This window comes from Chiloscyllium plagiosum, unplaced genomic scaffold, assembly GCF_037043375.1.
Source record: "Chiloscyllium plagiosum isolate Xiang-an unplaced genomic scaffold, Cpla_swu_hap1 HiC_scaffold_27, whole genome shotgun sequence".
Taxonomy (NCBI): domain Eukaryota; kingdom Metazoa; phylum Chordata; class Chondrichthyes; order Orectolobiformes; family Hemiscylliidae; genus Chiloscyllium; species Chiloscyllium plagiosum.
The window spans coordinates 60,454,033-60,470,496 of NW_028270165.1; the positions used below are offsets into that span (position 1 = coordinate 60,454,033).

General features: G+C 44.6%; 1 protein-coding gene across 2 annotated transcripts; it reads left to right on the plus strand.

Moving 5' to 3' along the window:
- Positions 1-1,067: 1,067 nt before the first annotated feature.
- LOC148144358 (uncharacterized) lies at positions 1,068-13,988 on the plus strand. 2 transcript variants are annotated; one of them, XM_087974672.1, is made up of 3 exons: positions 1,074-1,150; positions 5,585-5,669; positions 11,664-13,988. In XM_087974672.1, the coding sequence occupies exon 3, from the start codon at positions 11,986-11,988 to the stop codon at positions 13,177-13,179; it is 1,194 nt and encodes a 397-aa protein (XP_087830798.1). In that variant the 5' UTR covers positions 1,074-1,150; positions 5,585-5,669; positions 11,664-11,985; the 3' UTR covers positions 13,180-13,988. The 2 variants fall into 2 exon arrangements, with proteins under 2 accessions (XP_087830797.1, XP_087830798.1); XM_087974671.1 differs by lacking the exon at positions 5,585-5,669 and having other exon boundaries at positions 1,068-1,150.
- Positions 13,989-16,464: the final 2,476 nt, after the last annotated feature.

The window sequence follows — 16,464 nt, forward strand, 5'->3', positions numbered from 1 at the left end:
TCCCTGGATGCTGCCTGACCTGCTGCGCTTTTCCAGCAACACATTTTCAGCTCTGATCTCCAGCATCTGCAGACCTCACTTTCTCCTCAAAAATGCAAATTGGCCAAGCAGAGGCTGATAGCCAAGTTCGGTACCCATGGGGATGGCCTCAACTGGGACCTTGGATTCATGTCACACTGCAGCTGACCCCATTACATTATACACTCTCTCATACGCACACACACACGCTCCTCCAGACCAACACACTCACGCAGACCCTCTCTCATACACAAGCGCTCTCTTATATGCTCACACACACAGCCTCTCACAGACTTATAACCCATTACACTCCCACACAGACACACACTCACACCTCACCCCGCCACCTCCCCATAACCACTCGGTTTCACTTGCGCGCACATGCACAAGTTTTTGGGGTGAATATGTACGTGCAGAACTACATTATATTTTGTTCAAAACCTGCATTAATCCACGTAAGATTCTGTAACTCCCACTTTAGGAATAGAATCAATCTGACCTAACAGTGGGACACAGACTTTAACTTCACACCTTCAATGCATTACTTTAGCTGAGAAGACACCTATTGTTAAAAGCAATCTTGAGAATGTAACTTTTAAAAAGTTCTGATATTTACATATGAAGGAACAGAAACTATCATGGTCATTCTAAATGACGTAAGCTAAATTTGTTTAATATTACTCCCATGACACTATAATCTTCTTGCGATAAAGTCTGTGTCTAATTATTCTGCTCCACAACCACCCGATGAAGAAACAGCGCTTTGAAAACTAGTGCTTCCAAATAAACCTTTTGGAATACCCTGGCGTTGTGTGATTTTTAACTTTGAAAATCTGTCAGTAATACCAGCATCTCCATGCTGCGCATGCTACTCTGTGTCAGCAACGCAGTGCGCATGTTCGCCGGTGTCAGCAAAACACTACGCATGCTCGTGCAACAAGCGGAAATGTCCCACGACCTTGTTTTGATGGACCAATGGGACGCTCAGGAGGACCGGATGGCGACTGGTCCTCCTGCCAATCACAGCAAACCCATTGTCTGGATGCGGAAGTTGGACCAAGATGTTGCTCTCTCTCTGAATTAAGATTGAGCTTCAGCCTAGACCACAACTTTCTTCCTCACTCCAACATCTGTGAGTGCAGCACTCTCTTTTTTCACCCCCTTTTCAATTCCGGGGTTCAGCTGTTGACTTGCAGGAACTGAAGGGAAACGGAGTGAACCCAGGGAGGGGACAGACTCTGGGAAAGTTAGTCCAGGTCAGTTGAAAAACACATGGCAAAAACAGGAGAATTGACATTTCGGGCATGAGCCTTTCATTAGGAATGATGTGTGGATGTACAGAGGGCCTCAGCATCCTTCTACACCAGTCAATGCCAGTTGTCAGACAGGTGCAGCAAGCAGTGAGCAAGGCAAGTGGTATTTAGCAAGAGGAATTGAGTTGAGAACTGGTGATGTCTTCCTGCAGTTAGAGCGTCATTGAATATATTCAAGGCTGAGTTTATCTGATTTTTGAACAACAAACAAGTGGATGATTATGGAGGAAGGCAAGAAAATGATTTTAAGACCAGTACAGAACAGTTACAGAGTAATACAGCACAGAAACAGACTCTTCAGTTCAAGTAGTCCATGCTGACTATGTTCTCAAACTAAACTAGCCCCACCCTGTGTTTAGCCCATTTCCCTCTGAACCTTCCCTGTTGGAGTCATAGAGATGTACAGCATGGAAACAGACCCTTCGGTCCAACTTGTCCATGCCGACCAGTTATTCCAATCTAGTCCTATTTGCCAGCACTTGGCCCATATCCCTCTAAATCCTTCCTAAATCAGATGCCTTTTAAATGCTCTAATTATACCAGCCTCTACCACTTCCTCTGACTGGTCATTCTGTACACATTACCATTCTCTTGGTGAAAAAGCTGCCTCTTAGGTCCCTTTTATGTCTTTTTTCCCCCCTCACTCTAAACCTATGCCCCCTCGTTCTGGACTCCCCCACCACAGGGAGAAGACTTTGTCTATTTACTCAGCCATGCCCCTCTGTAAAATCACCCCTCAGCCTCCGATACTCGAGGGAAAACAGCCCCAACCTATGTAGCCTCACCCAAGAGCGTAAATCTTTCAAACTTGGCAACATCCTGGTAAATCTTTTTCTGAACGCTTACAAGTTTTAAACATTATTCTGATGGGAAGGAATGCAGAGTTGCATGCAATTTTCCAAATGTGGCCTCACCAATGTCCTGGACAGCTACAACATCAACTCCGAACTCCTTTACTCGATGCTCTAACCAATAAAGGAAAGCATACCAAATGCTGCCTTCACTATCCTATCTACTTGCAACTCTACCTTCAAGGAACTATGAACCTGTACTTCAAGGTCTCTTTGTTCAGCAACACTCCTCAGGACCTTACCGTAAAGTGTATAGGTCCTACTTTGATTTGTTTGTCCAAAATTCAGCACCTCACATTTATCTAAGTTAAATTTCATCATTCATGTAATTATCCAAATGTCTTTTAAATGTTTTAACTGTACCTGCATCCACCTCTTTCTCTGGGCATTCACTCCACACACAAACGACTCTCTGTGGGGAAACAAAATGGTGCCCCTCATGTCTTTTTCAAAATCTTTCTCCTCTCTTCTTCAAAAGTTGCTCCCTAATCTTGAATCCCCACCAAGGGAAAGGATCTCCGCTGTTCACCTCATCGATATCACTCATGATTTTGTCATCCTCTATTAAGTCACCACTCAACGTCCTCTTCTCCAGTAGAAACATTTCTAGCCTATTCACAGAGATGCAGGTATATTCATATTCACTTATGATCTGTTCAATGCTGGTGCAGGCTTGACAGGGTAAATGGCCTGCTCCCAATTCTCTCACTCCTAGTCCAGGACAATAACAGACCATTAAACACAGGAGCAGAAATTAGGCCTTTCAGCCCATCGGGACTGCTCCGTCATTAAATCATGGCTGATAAGTTTCTCAATCTCATTCTCCCACTTTCTTCACGTAACCCTCGATTTCCCTCTTGACACTCAAGAACTTATTTGTCTCTGTCTTAAACATATTCAGTGACCCGGCCTCCACAGCCTTCTGTAGCAGTGAATTCCACATGTTCATCACTTTCTGGCTGAAAAGGTTTCTCCTTATCTTTGTTCTAAAAAGGTTTTCCCTTTACTCTAATGCTGTGCCCTCAGGTCCTAGTCTCTCCTACCAATTGAAGCATCTTCTCCATGAGCACTCTGTCCAGGCCATTCAGTATTCTGTCTGTTTCAATTAGATCTCCCCTGTGTGTGGGCCTGTGTATCAGCACAGACCAGACCCTTCAGGATGAGGTACAGCAGGGATTAGGTTCAGCAAAGTGAGAGTGGAGGGTGTGTGTGTGGGAGATGGAGACTCAACTTTTAGGGAATGAGAGGGGAAAGAAAGAATTGATAGGATGGGCTGATAGGCCAAGGAGTGGCAGAATGAGTTTAATTTAGATAAATGTGAGGTGTTGCATTTTGGTAAGGCAAATCAGGGCAGGACTTACACAGTTAATAGGGAATATTGCTGAACAAAGAGACCTTGCAGGTTCATATTCCTTGAAAGTGCAATTGTAAGGAGACAAGATAATGAAGAAGGCATTTGGTATGCTTTCCCTTATTGGTCAGACAATTGAGTACGGGAGTTGGGAGGTCATGTTGCGGCTGCACAGGACATTGGTTAGGCCACTTTTGGAATAGTGTGTGCAATTCTGGTGGCCCTCCTATGGAAGAATGTTGTGAAACTTGAAGGGGTTTAGAAAAGATTTACAAGGATGTTGGCAGAGCTGGAGGGTTTGAGTTGTCGGGAGACACTGAATAGGCCGTGGATATTTTCCCTGGAGCATGGGAGCCTGAGGGGTGACCTTATAGAAGTTTATAAGGAGTGTGGATAAGGTGAATAGCAAAAATCTTTTCCTCGTGGTAGGGCAGTCCATAGGTTTCACTTGAGAGGGGAAAGATTTAAAACAGACCTGAGGAGCAACTTTTTCAGTGTGTTTATTGAATGAGCTGCCAGAGGAAGTGGCCTGCTGCAATTACAACATTTAAAAGGCACCTGGATGAGTATATCAATAGGAAGGGTTTAGAGGGGTATGGGCCAAATGCTGGCAAATGGGACTAGTTTAATTTAAAATACCTGGCCAGCGCAGACAAGTTGGACCAAAGGGATTGTTTCCATGCTGTATGACTCTGATAATCATTGGTGAAAGCAGAAGTGTCGTTGTGAAGACTGGGCTTTCAGAGCAGCTTTCAAAGATATTTTGCCCTGACTGGGAGCAGAAGTTATAGTGAAATCTTTCATTTGTGAAACAGCAACTGAGTGAGTGAGTACATCCTGGATTTTGGTGGAAAGTGGGAATTCATTGCACTGTGGGGTTGAAGTGCTTTAAGGTTTACTGGCAGTAAGTAAAGTGTGCTGAACAGGGAACCAATGGGAAATGCAGGGTTATAGGTTCGTATTAATAAGAGCAAGAATAGGCCATTTGGCCCATCCACCCTGCTCTGCCATTCATTAAGATTATGGCTGATCGATCCTTTTAAACTGCTCATTTGTGTCAGCCTCCAACACTATTTCCAATGCTGTTCACCAGAAGGAGCAGTGAATCAGTAACTGTATCGTTAGCCTCACGATTTTCAGTACTGCAGGTATAGCATTGTTTCATCAGCATTGTAAAGTTTATTGGCAGCAGTGGGAGGCGTGGGCTGTATTCATGAGAAACAATTCTGCATTTAGATAACACACACACTCTCGTGGGACTTGTCTTTGGATTGGCAGAAGGTGGGAGGTTTTGGGTGCTGTGATCCAGGGCAGACAACTGCGGTAAATCATAGAAGCCCAACAGTGTGGAAGCAGGCCATTCAGCTCATCAAGTCCACGGCAGTCCCTCTGAAGAGTAAACCACTCATGCAGCTACCCCCCTCCCCCATCACCAATCCAGTTGTTTCTGCTGGTGGGTGAGATTAGCAATAGATGACATGGCCTCAAGATTAGGGGGAGTCGTTTTAGGACAGATGAGGAGGAACTGCTCTTCCGGGAGAGTAGTGACTCTCTGGAATTGTCTGTTCAAGGAAGCAGTAGAGGCAGCTTCATTGAGTATATTCAAGACACAGTTGGATGGGTTATTGCATGGTAGGGAAATTAAGGGTAGTTGGGATAATGCAATGGATCGATCAGCCATGATCTTAATGAATGGCAGAGCAGGGTGAATGGGCCAAATGGCCTACTCCTGCTTCTATTGCTATGAACCTGTAACCCTGTATTTCCCATGGCTAACCCACCTAACCTGCACATCCCTGGACACTGGGCAATTTAGCATGGCCAATCCAAATCAAGGCAGGTGAGCAATCTTGTGATGTGGAAAATGAGCATCAGAGAATGATAGAAAGGGACAAGGAGAGTAAATGTACCAGCTATCAAAGCTGGATTCAGAAGATCACAAAAACTGAAACTAAAAATGGCGTGTCTGAATGTGTGCTGCATTGTAACAAAAGTGAATGAATTGACTGCACACATTGAAGAGAATAATTATGATCTGAGACTCCTTACAGGGACATGGCTTCAGGATGACAAGGAGTGGATCCTGAATATCGAGGGGGTACATGGAATTCAAGTTGAATGGGAAGCCAGTTAAAGGTAAAGGCGCTGCCAGTCAAAGCACTGATAACATGGTAGTCTGGTGTAAGCTCGGATTTTAGGTCCTGATTTCCCTGTCCTCTTATCTCCCTGTTCTCACAGAGTAAGATATTGTCTGTTCTCAGCTCTGCTGGATTTCTGCTGAAACTTTGACCCCACTTTTTACACCTTCCGGAACAATAAAACATTCAGTCACTCAAGGCCTGACCCACAATCTCCCAGCCTGTCAACTGAACAGTGTTATCATCGCAGAGAATAAACCAAGAAAAATGGAACAAAATTAGGAATTAAATAGGTTCTTGTTTAATGTTTGTTTGTTAGGACGTAAACCAGAATTAGGTCTCCCAGGATTTTTATTGTGCCCTAATTGAGGAATTCTCTCTCCCTTGCATCTAACTATTAGTACCCAGCTATGATTTATAACAATATTTGCATCAACGGAAATAAAGCATCTGTTATCAAATAGACATAGAAATATACAGCACGGAAATAGACTTTTTGATCCAACACATCCATGCTGATAAGGTATCCTATGTAAATCTAGTTCCATTTGCCAACATTTGGTCCATATCCCTCTAAACCCTTCCTACTTACATACCCATCCAGATGCCTTTTAAATGTAATTGTACTGGCCCCTTCCTCTGGCAGCTCAGTCCATAAATGCACCATCCTCTTTGTGAAAACGTTGATCCTTAGGTCCCTTTTAAATCTTTCCCCTCCCACCCTAAACCCTCTAGTTTTGGACACCCCCACCCTGGGAGAAGTGCTTGCCTATTTACCCTGTTTATGCCCCTCATGATTTTATAAACCTTGACAAGGTTACCCCTCTTGCCTTTGACTCTCCAGGGAAAGCAGCCCCATATTATTCAGCCTCTCCTTATACCACAATCCTCCAACCCTGGTGACATCCTTGTCAATCTTTTCTGCACCCTCTCAAGTTTCACAACATCCTTCCTACCCTGTAGCAGGGAGACCAGAATCTAATGCAATATTCCAAAAGTAGCCTAACCAATGTCCTGTATAGATTACATTACAGTGTGGAAACAGGCCCTTCGGCCCAACAAGTCCACACCAACCCGCCGAAGCGCAACCCACCCATAACCCCTACATTTACCCCTTTAACCTAACACTACGGGCAATTTAGCATGGCCAATTCACCTGACCCGCACATCTTTGTGACTGTGGGAGGAAACCGGAGCACCCGGAGGAAACCCACGCAGACACGGGGAGAATGTGCAAACTCCACACAGTCAGTCACCTGAGTCGGGAATTGAACCCGGGTCTCTGGCGCTGTGAGGCAGCAGTGCTAACCACTGTGCCACCGTACCGCCCGTATAGCTGCATCATGACCTCCCAACTCCGATACCCAATGTATTCTATGGACCAAATAAAATCTCTGCAGTTCAGAAAGAGGCTATGATTTTATTCTGTGTCCCAGTCAATTTTAGTCATTATCTCTGGTGTATGGTGTGTCAGGATGGGATCACTGGTACCAGAATTGCATGCAATATTACAAAAGTGGCCTAACCAATATCCTGTGAAGTGTACCAAACACCACCTTCACTATCCTGTCTACCTGTGACTCCACTTTCAAGAACTATGAACCTGCCATAGAGTCATGCAGCATGGAAGCAGACCTTCGGTCCAACCAATCCATGCCAACTATAATTCCAAATTAAACTCGTCTCTCCTGCCTGCTCCTGGCCTGTATCCCTCCGAACTTTGCCTATTCATGTACTTAAACAAATGTCTTTTAACTGTACCCACATCCACCACTTTTTCAGGAAGTTCATTCCACACATGAACCACCCTCTGTGAAAAATTAGTATTTGAATGGCAAGGATTGAAAGATTCAGAAGATTTACAAGGACGTTCCAGGGTTGGAGGTTTTCAGCTTCAGGGAGAGGCTGAATAGATTGGGGCTGTTTTCCCTGGATCGTTGGAGGCTGAGGGGTGACCTTATAGAAATTCATAAAATCATGAGGTCTTTTCCCTGGGGTAGGGGAGTCCAGAGGTTGAGGATGAGAGGGCAAAGATTTAAAATTACTTAAGGGGCAACTTTTTCATGCAGAGGTTGGTGCATGTATTGAATGAGCTGCCAGAGGAAGTGGTGGAGGCTGGCACAATGACAACATTTAAAAGGCCTCTGGATGGGTGTTTGAATAGGAAGGGTTTTGAGGGACACGGGCCAAGTGCTGGTAAATGTGGCTAGATTAATTTTGGATATCTGGTCGGCCTAGACGAGTTGGACCGAAGGGTCTGTTTCCGTACTGTACATCTCTATGACACTGAGGTTGAATAAGTCCTGATCTGATTTGCATTTCCAAAATGCAGCACCTTACATTTATCTGCATTAAACTCCATCTGCCACTCCTGAGCCCACTGGCCCATCTGATCAAGATCCTGTTTTAATCAGAGGTAACTTCCTTCGCTGTCCACTATACCTCCAATTTTGGCATCATCTGCAAACTTACTAACTATACCCACTATGTTCACATCCAAATCATTTATATAAATGATGAAAAGTAGTGGACTCAGCACTGATCCTTGTGGCACATCACTGGCCACAGGCCTCCAGTCTGAAAAGCAATCGTCCACTACCACCCTCTTTCCTCTTCAAGCCACTTTCCACCTTCAAGCCACTTCTGTATCCGGTTGATTAGTTCTCCCTGTATTTTGAGATCTTACCTTGCTAACTAATCTTCCATGAGGAACTTTGTTGAATGTCTTACTGAAGTCCATGTAGGTGAAACCCACCACTCTGCCTTCATCAATCCTCTTTGTTACTTCTTCAAAAAACTCAGTCAAGTTTGTGAGACATGATTTCCCATTCACAAAGCCATGCTGACTATTGCTAATTGGACCTTGCCTTTCCAAGTACATGTACATCCTGTCTCTCAGGATTCCCTCCAACAACTTGCCTATCACCGATGTCAAGCTCATTGGTCTGTAGTTCCCTGGCTTTTTTTGACCAGCTTTCTTAAATAGTGGCACCACATTAGCCAACCTCCAATCTTTTGGAACCTGTGACTATTGATGATACAAATATCTCAGCAAGGGGCCCAAAAATCACCTCCCTACCTGCCAGAGAGTTCTGGGGTACACCTGATCAGATCCTGGGAATTTATCCACTTTTATGTGTTTCAAGATATCCAGCACCACCACTTTGGTAATATGGACATTTTGCAAGATGTCACCATCTATGTCCCCACATTCTATATGTTCTTCTCTACAGTAAACAATGATGCAAAATACTCATTTAGGATCTTCCCCATCTTCTCCACTCCACACATAGGCTGCCTTGCTGATCTTTAAGAGGCCCTATTCTCTCCCTAGTTACCCTTTTGTCCTTAAATGTATTTATAAAAACCCCTTCTAAGTCTCCTTTAACATATTTGCCAAAGCTATTTCATGTCCCCTTTTCGCCCTCCTAATTTTCTTCTAAAGTATACTCTTCTAAGGATGCATTCGATTTTTCCTATCCATACTTGTCATATGCTTCTGTCTTTTTGTTAGCCAAGCCCCAATTTCTCTAGTCATTTGCATTTCCTACACCTACCAGCCTTTTCTTTCACCCTAACAGGAATATACTGTCTCTAGACTTTCGTTATCTCATTTTTGAAAGCTTCCCATTTTCCAGCCGTCCCTTTACCTGCGAACATTTGCCCCCAATCAGCTTTTCAAAGTTCTTGCCTAATACCATCAAAATTAGCCTCCCTCCAATTTAGAACTTTGACTTTTAGATCTGGTCTGTCCTTTTTCCATCGTTATTCTAAATCTACTACAATTATGGTCACTGGCCCCAAAGTGCTCCTGCACTGACACCTCAGTCACCTGCCCTGCCTTATTTCTCAAAAGTAGGTCAGGTTTTGCACCTTTTCTGGTAGGATCATTGACATACTGACTCAGAAAAGTTTCTTGTACACACTTAACAAATTCCTCTTGATCTAAACCCTGAACAGAGGCAGTCCCAATCGATGTTTGGAAAGTTAAAATCCCCTACCATGACCATCCTTTTACACTTACAGCTAACTGAAATCTCCTCATTACAAATTTGTTTCTCAATTTCCCGCTGACTATTAGAGGATCTATATTACAATCCCAGTAAGGTGATCATCCCTTTCTTATTGCTCAGTTCCACCCAAATATCTTCCCTGGATGTATTCCCAGGAATATCCTCTCTAAATACAGCAGTAATACTATCCCTTATCAGAAACTCCACTCCCCCTCCTCTCTTGCGCCCACACCATGCTTCTTATAGCACTTGTATCCTGGAACATTGAGCTGGCAGCCCTGTCCGTCCCTGAGCCACGTTCTGTAATTGCTATGATATCCCAGACCCATGTTCCTAACCATGCCCCGATTTCATCTGCCTTCCCTGTTGGGCCTCTTGCATTGAAGTAAATGCAGTTTAATTTATCAGTGCTACCTTGTTCTCTGCTTTTTTCCTTCCTGCCCTGACTATTTGACTCACTCCCTTTCCCAACTGGACGAATCTCAGGTTAATCTCTTTCCTCACTATTTCTCTGGGGCCCATCCCCCACTTACTCATTCAGCAACTTTACTGGCTTTCTTTCTGCAAGCATCCTTGACATTTCATTATCCTGTCCTTGATTTAGCTTGTTCCAGGTCATTGTCACCTAAATGAAGTTTTCCTCCATACACACTTAAGGCTATCTGGCTGCATGAGGGTTTTCAGGTTTCTGTGACCTGGATAATGTGATCAGCAGACATCTGGCAAACTACAGGAATTGCCACCTATGTTACATTCATTTAACTGTACTGGCAGTGATCACTTATTTTGTGAATTTATGTTGTGGTTCTGTTTGCCAAGCTGGGAATTTGTGCTGCAGACATTTCGTCCCCTGTCTAGGTGACATCCTGAGTGCTTGGGAGCCTCCTGTGAAGCGCTTCTGTGTTGTTTCCTCCGGCATTTATAGTGGCTTGTCTCTGCCGCTTCCGGTTTGTCAGTTCCAGCTGTCCGCTCCAGTGGCCGGGTCCAGGTCGATGTGTTTATTGATAAAATCTGTGGATGAGCGCATTGCCTCTAGGCATTCCCTGGCTGTTCTCTGATTGGCATTTCCTATAATAGTAGTGTTGTCCCAGTCAAACTCATGTTGCTTGTCATCTGTGTGTGGCTACTAAGGATAGCTGGTTGTGTCGTTTCATGGCTAGTTGGTGTTCATGGATACGGATCGTAAGCTGTCTTCCTGTTTGTCCTATGTAGTGTTTTGTGCAGTCCTTGCATGAGATTTTGTACACTACGTTGGTTTTGCTCATGTTGGGTATCGGGTCCTTTGTCCTGGTGAGTTGTTGTCTGAGAGTGGCTGTGGTTTGTGTGCTGTTATGAGTCCTAGTGGTCGTAGTAGTTTGGCTGTCAGTTCAGAAATGTTCTTGATGTATAGTAACGTGGCTGGTCCTTTGGGTTGAATGAGTAAGTGGGGGATGGGCCCCAGGGAAATAGTGAGGAAAGAGATTAACCTGAGATTCGTCCAGTTGGGAAAGGGAGTGAGTCAAATAGTCAGGACAGGAAGGAAAAAAGCAGAGAACAAGGGAGCACTGATAAATTAAACTGCATTTACTTCAATGCAAGAGGCCCAACAGGGAAGGCAGATGAAATCGGGGCAACATGAGTTTGACTGGGACAACACTACTATTATAGGACAAGCCAAACAGAGAACAGCCAGGGAATTCCCAGAGGCATGGCACTCATCCACAGATTCAATCAATAAACACATCGACCTGGACCCAATATACCGGCCACTGCAGCGGACAGCTGGAACTGACAACCGGAAGCGGCAGGGACAGACCACTATAAATGCCGGAGGAAACAAAACAGAAGCACTTCACAGGAGGCTCCCAAGCACTCAGGATGTCACCTAGACAGGGGATGAAACGTCTGCAACACAAATTCCCAGCTCGGCGAACAGAACCACAACAACGAACACCCGAGCTATAAATCTTCTCACAAACTTTGTGAATTTATTTTTGCAGAAAAACGTGGAAAGAAATTTGAAGCAATTGATACGTCGACTTCTGGCAGAGCTCCTTGATTCATTGGGACTTGGATATCAGCAGTCATTCAAATTGAGAAGAAATGTTTGCTTTTGTCTGGTTGAGAGGTTTTGGACACTGGTGTGGCAGGAAGAATACTGAGACACCCGAGTGAGGGAGATCCAGTGCGTTGACTGAAAAGTACTTCACACCATTTACTCAGCTTGGAATATCAAAATCTCACCCCTCACGTTGGGGACAGACTATATACCCTTTGTATTTATAATTTCAAACCCAGAGCAACACAAGGAAAGCTCTCCTCATGGGGAAACCATGGAAATGCGGGGACTGTGGGAAAGGATTCCCTTCTCCCTCTGTGCTGGAAATACACAGACGTGTTCACATTGGGGAGAGGCCGTTCATCTGCCACCATTGCGGGAAAGGATTCATTCAGTTGTCTCAGCTGCAGACACACCAGCGTGTTCACACCGGGGAGAAGCCGTTCACCTGCTCAGTGTGCGGGAAGGGGTTTGCGAATTCTTCCAACCTGCGGGCACACCAGCGGGTCCACACAAGAGAGAAGCCCTTCACGTGCTTGATGTGCGGGAAGAGGTTCGCGCATTCATCTGCACTGCTGATCCATCAGCGGGTCCACACTGGGGAGAGGCCGTTCACTTGCTCCGAGTGCGGGAAGGCTTTCCATCGTACAAGCAACTTGCGGAAGCATGAGCGGGTCCACACGGGGGAGAGACCCTTCAGGTGCCCCAAGTGCGGGAAGGGGTTCAGTCAGGTGGGCGACCTGCAGAATCACGAGCAGGTCCACACGAGGGAGAGGCAACTCACCTGCTCTGAGTGTGGGAAAGCCTTCGGTCATGTGGGCGACCTGCGGAGGCACCAGCGGGTCCACACTGGGGAGAGGCCGTTCACCTGTCCCGAGTGCGGGAAGGCCTTCCGTTATGTTAGTAACCTACGGACCCACCAGCGGATCCACACAGGGGAAAAGCCATTCACCTGCCCAGAGTGTGGGAAGGGGTTCCATCATGTGGGCAACTTGCGGAATCACGAGCACGTCCACACGGGGGAGAGGCCATTCACCTGCCCTAAGTGCGGGAAGGCCTTCGGTCATGTGGGCATCCTGCAGAGGCACCAGCGGGTCCACGCGGGGGAGAGGCCATTCACCTGCCCTGAGTGCGGGAAGGCCTTCTGTTATGTGGGTGACCTGCAGAAGCACCAACGGGTCCACACCAGGGAGAGGCAATTTGCCTGCTCAGTGTGTGGGAAGGGGTTCAGTCATATGGGCAACTTACGAAAGCATGAGTGGGTCCACACAGAGGAGAGGCCCTTTACCTGCACTGTGTGCGGGAAGGGATTCATCAATTCTTCCAGCATGCTGACTCACCAGCGGGTCCACACCGGGGAGAGGCCATTCACCTGCTCTCAGTGTGGGAAGGGTTTCACCCACTCCTCCTACCTGCAGAAGCACCAGCGAGTTCATTTGCCATTGCAGGGGGATTGAAGGAGTGAGTGCCATTATCGACTGGACTATGAACCCAGCTCTGGGGACTCCCGGGTTTGCAGGGAAGATCTGAAGCTGTAACAAGGTTGGGTGGCAATAAAGGTTACCTAAATATACCACCGGACTCAGACTCTCATTAAAAGCTGAGCTCCAGCAGATTTTTGTTTTCATGCTGCTCATTTCTTTCAACCTCTAGCACTGAGTTTCCAATGTTGTGTATCAGAAGCTAATATTGTTAGGAACTGTTACATTTTTCATCTCTGCAGCTGCTGCATCATTTCATCAGCATTGTAAAGTTTACTGGCAGCAGTGCAAGGTGTGGGCTGTATTCACTAGAAACAAAGTTTAAAAACCACATAACAGCTGGTTATAGTCCAACAGGTTTATTTGGAAGGACTAGCTTTTGGAGTACTCCTTCATCGGGTAGTTGTGGAGCAGGATCATAGGACAGAATTTGTAGCAAAAGATTAGTGTTATGCAACTGAAATGGTATATTGAACAAATCTAGATTGCTGTTATGTCTTTCACCTTTTAGAATGGGTTGCAGGTTTAGGTTCATTAATACGTAAATCACAGAACTACTTTTAAGTCACATTCTCGACGTAACTTAAGGTGACATTTCGGCTCAGACAATGCATTAAAGTTGAGGTCAGAGATCATCTGTATCCCAATCTTGAGTCAGACTGGTTCTATTTCCAAAGTAGGAATTCATAAAATATTGCGTGGATTGAATACCTGCAGACTGTGTGCTTTTTGAGCAAAACTGAATGTAACTGCATATATAATTCTGCAAATTCTGCAAGGTAGAAGAAAGAGGGTAGTGGTAGAGGGTTGCTTTTCAGACTGGAGGCCTGTGACCAGTGGTGTGCCACAAGGATCAATGCTGGGTCCACTACTTTTCATCATTTATATAAATGATTTGGATGTGAACATAGGAGGTATTAGTTAGCAGGTTTGCAGATGACACCAAAATTGGAGGCATAATAGACAGTATAACAGGATCTTGAACAGATGGGCCAGTGGGCTGAGGGTAGGCAGATGGAGTTTACTTTGGAGATGGAGATAAATGCAAGGTGCTGCCTTTTGGAAAAGCAGGACTTAGACACTTAATGGTAAGGTCCCAGGGAGTGTTGCTGAACAAAGAGACCTTGGAGTGCAGATTCATAGCTCCTTGAAAGTGGAGTTGCAGGTAGATAGGATAGTGAAGAAGGTGTTTGGTATGCTTTCCTTTATTGGTCAGAGCATTGAGCATTGGTTAGGCCACTGTTAGAATATTGTGTGCAATTCTGGTTTCCTTCCTATCAGAAAGATGTTGTGAAACTTTTAAATCTTTTCTGAACCCTTTCAAGGACGTTGCTAGTGTTGGAGGGATCGAGCTATTGGGAGAGGCTGAATAGGCTGGGACTATTTTCCTTGGAGGATCAGAGGCTGAGAGGTGACCTTATTGAGGTTTATAAAATCATGAGGGGCATGGATAGGGTAAATAGACAAAGTCTTCTCCCTGAGGTTGGGGAGTCCAGAACTATAGGGCATAGGTTTAGGGTGAGAGGGGAAAGATATAAAAGGGACCCAAAGGAGCAACTTTTTTCACACAGGGTGGTGTGTATGGATGGAGCTGCTGGAGGAAGTGGTTGAAGCTGGTGCAATTACACCATTTAAAAGGCACCTGGATGGGTTTATGAATAGGAAGGGTTTAGAGGGATATGGGCCAAGTGCTGGCAAATAGGACCAGATTAGATTAGGATATCTAGTTGGCATGGACAAGTTGGACTGAAGGGTCTGTTTCCATGCTGTATATCTCTATGACTCTGACTCTAAATGCAAGTTCACCCCATAGTATGTGTGTGCATGTGAGTTTGTGTGAGAGTGTTGAGAGTGTGTGCTTAAGAGTGCATGTTTGTGTATGTGCATGTGAGGTAAAGTGTGTGTGTGATGGGAGTATAAGCCTGTCAGAGGGTGAGAGTTTCGGAGGAGGGCGGGGGGGGGGGGGGGGGGTTGGTGAATGTGTGTGTCTGAGAGGGGTATGGATAAAAGCAAGGGGTTGCATCTTGGTAAAACAAACAAAGCAGCACTTGTACAATTAATGGTAGGGCCCTGGGTCTTGATGTAGAACAGAGATACCTGGGGGTTTCAGCACATAATTCTTTGAAAGTTACACCACTGGTAGACAGGGTGGTTAAGAAGGCGCTTAGCACATTTGCCTTCATGCTTTGGACTTTCTCACAAATATGGTGCACCAAAAGACAGAATTTTTATAAGACATGGCAGCCCTTTTTGAATTATCTGGAAGCAGATTTGTCTGCCATTTTAATTAGGGCCTTTGTGTAGCCATGTTGGTTTGGTTTAATGAACTCTATGCCCTGACAGGAAGAATTTCAAACAAATGTTGGGGTAATAATTGATGCTCCTGAAGAATGAGAGCTATGGTCTTATTGCACATTATTTATTGATCTGTAGTGAGTATAGTTTTGATATGTTTTGTGTAGTAGTTGGTTTACTGTTATTGTTGTTAGAATGTTATTTTCATATTTTTATAGCTTTATCATTCAGAAAAAGGTTGCAATAAAAGTAGTAAAATGTCTAATGCTTTGTGTCTGTGACATTATCAGTCAAGGATAGTTTCCCTATCACCACCAAGCCCCTGAATCAGTATCTAATTAAGGAAACTACAAACATCCATAAGTAGAGAAAACAGCAGCTGTATTTAAGAGACAGAAGATGAGGTGTTTTTTCTCCAGGCGTCAGGTGGTTAGAGTTTGGTGGTGGTGGAGGGAGAGTTAAAATGATCGGCCACAGGGCAGTGGAGTCATTTAATTTCAGTATCCCAGAGCTGGTCTCTAAAATGTTCTGCAAGTTGGCCTCCATTCTCCCCAATGTAGAGGAGACCAGGTAGAGAACTGGACATATTTATAAGATTTATTTATAAGTTGTATAAATCTTAATCTCCCAGAGTTATTTTCTAAAAAAATTTAAATTAAATTGGGCGACAATGAAACAGTTTGTTGATCAGACTTGAATCATCACCCTCAAATGAGACAATGCCATTGACAGCAGTGAACAGCTGTTTTTGTTAAAAAGCACAAGTTCTTGATTTATTTTCACAACTTACTGATATTCACATCTGCACATTCAATGTCAAACTCTGACATCAGAAATGACATGACACCATTAATTTTTTCTTACAATAATCCAACAAAAATTAAGAACACAATGAATACCAAGTCCGATTAATATGAAATTAAATTTGACCAAATAAAATGTAAAATCAGGATGGGAGATAACAAA

What these genes read in the sequence shown, in the direction of transcription:
- LOC148144358 (XM_087974671.1), top strand. Translation starts at nt 11,986, where the DNA reads ATGGGGAAACCATGGAAATGCGGGGACTGTGGGAAAGGATTCCCTTCT.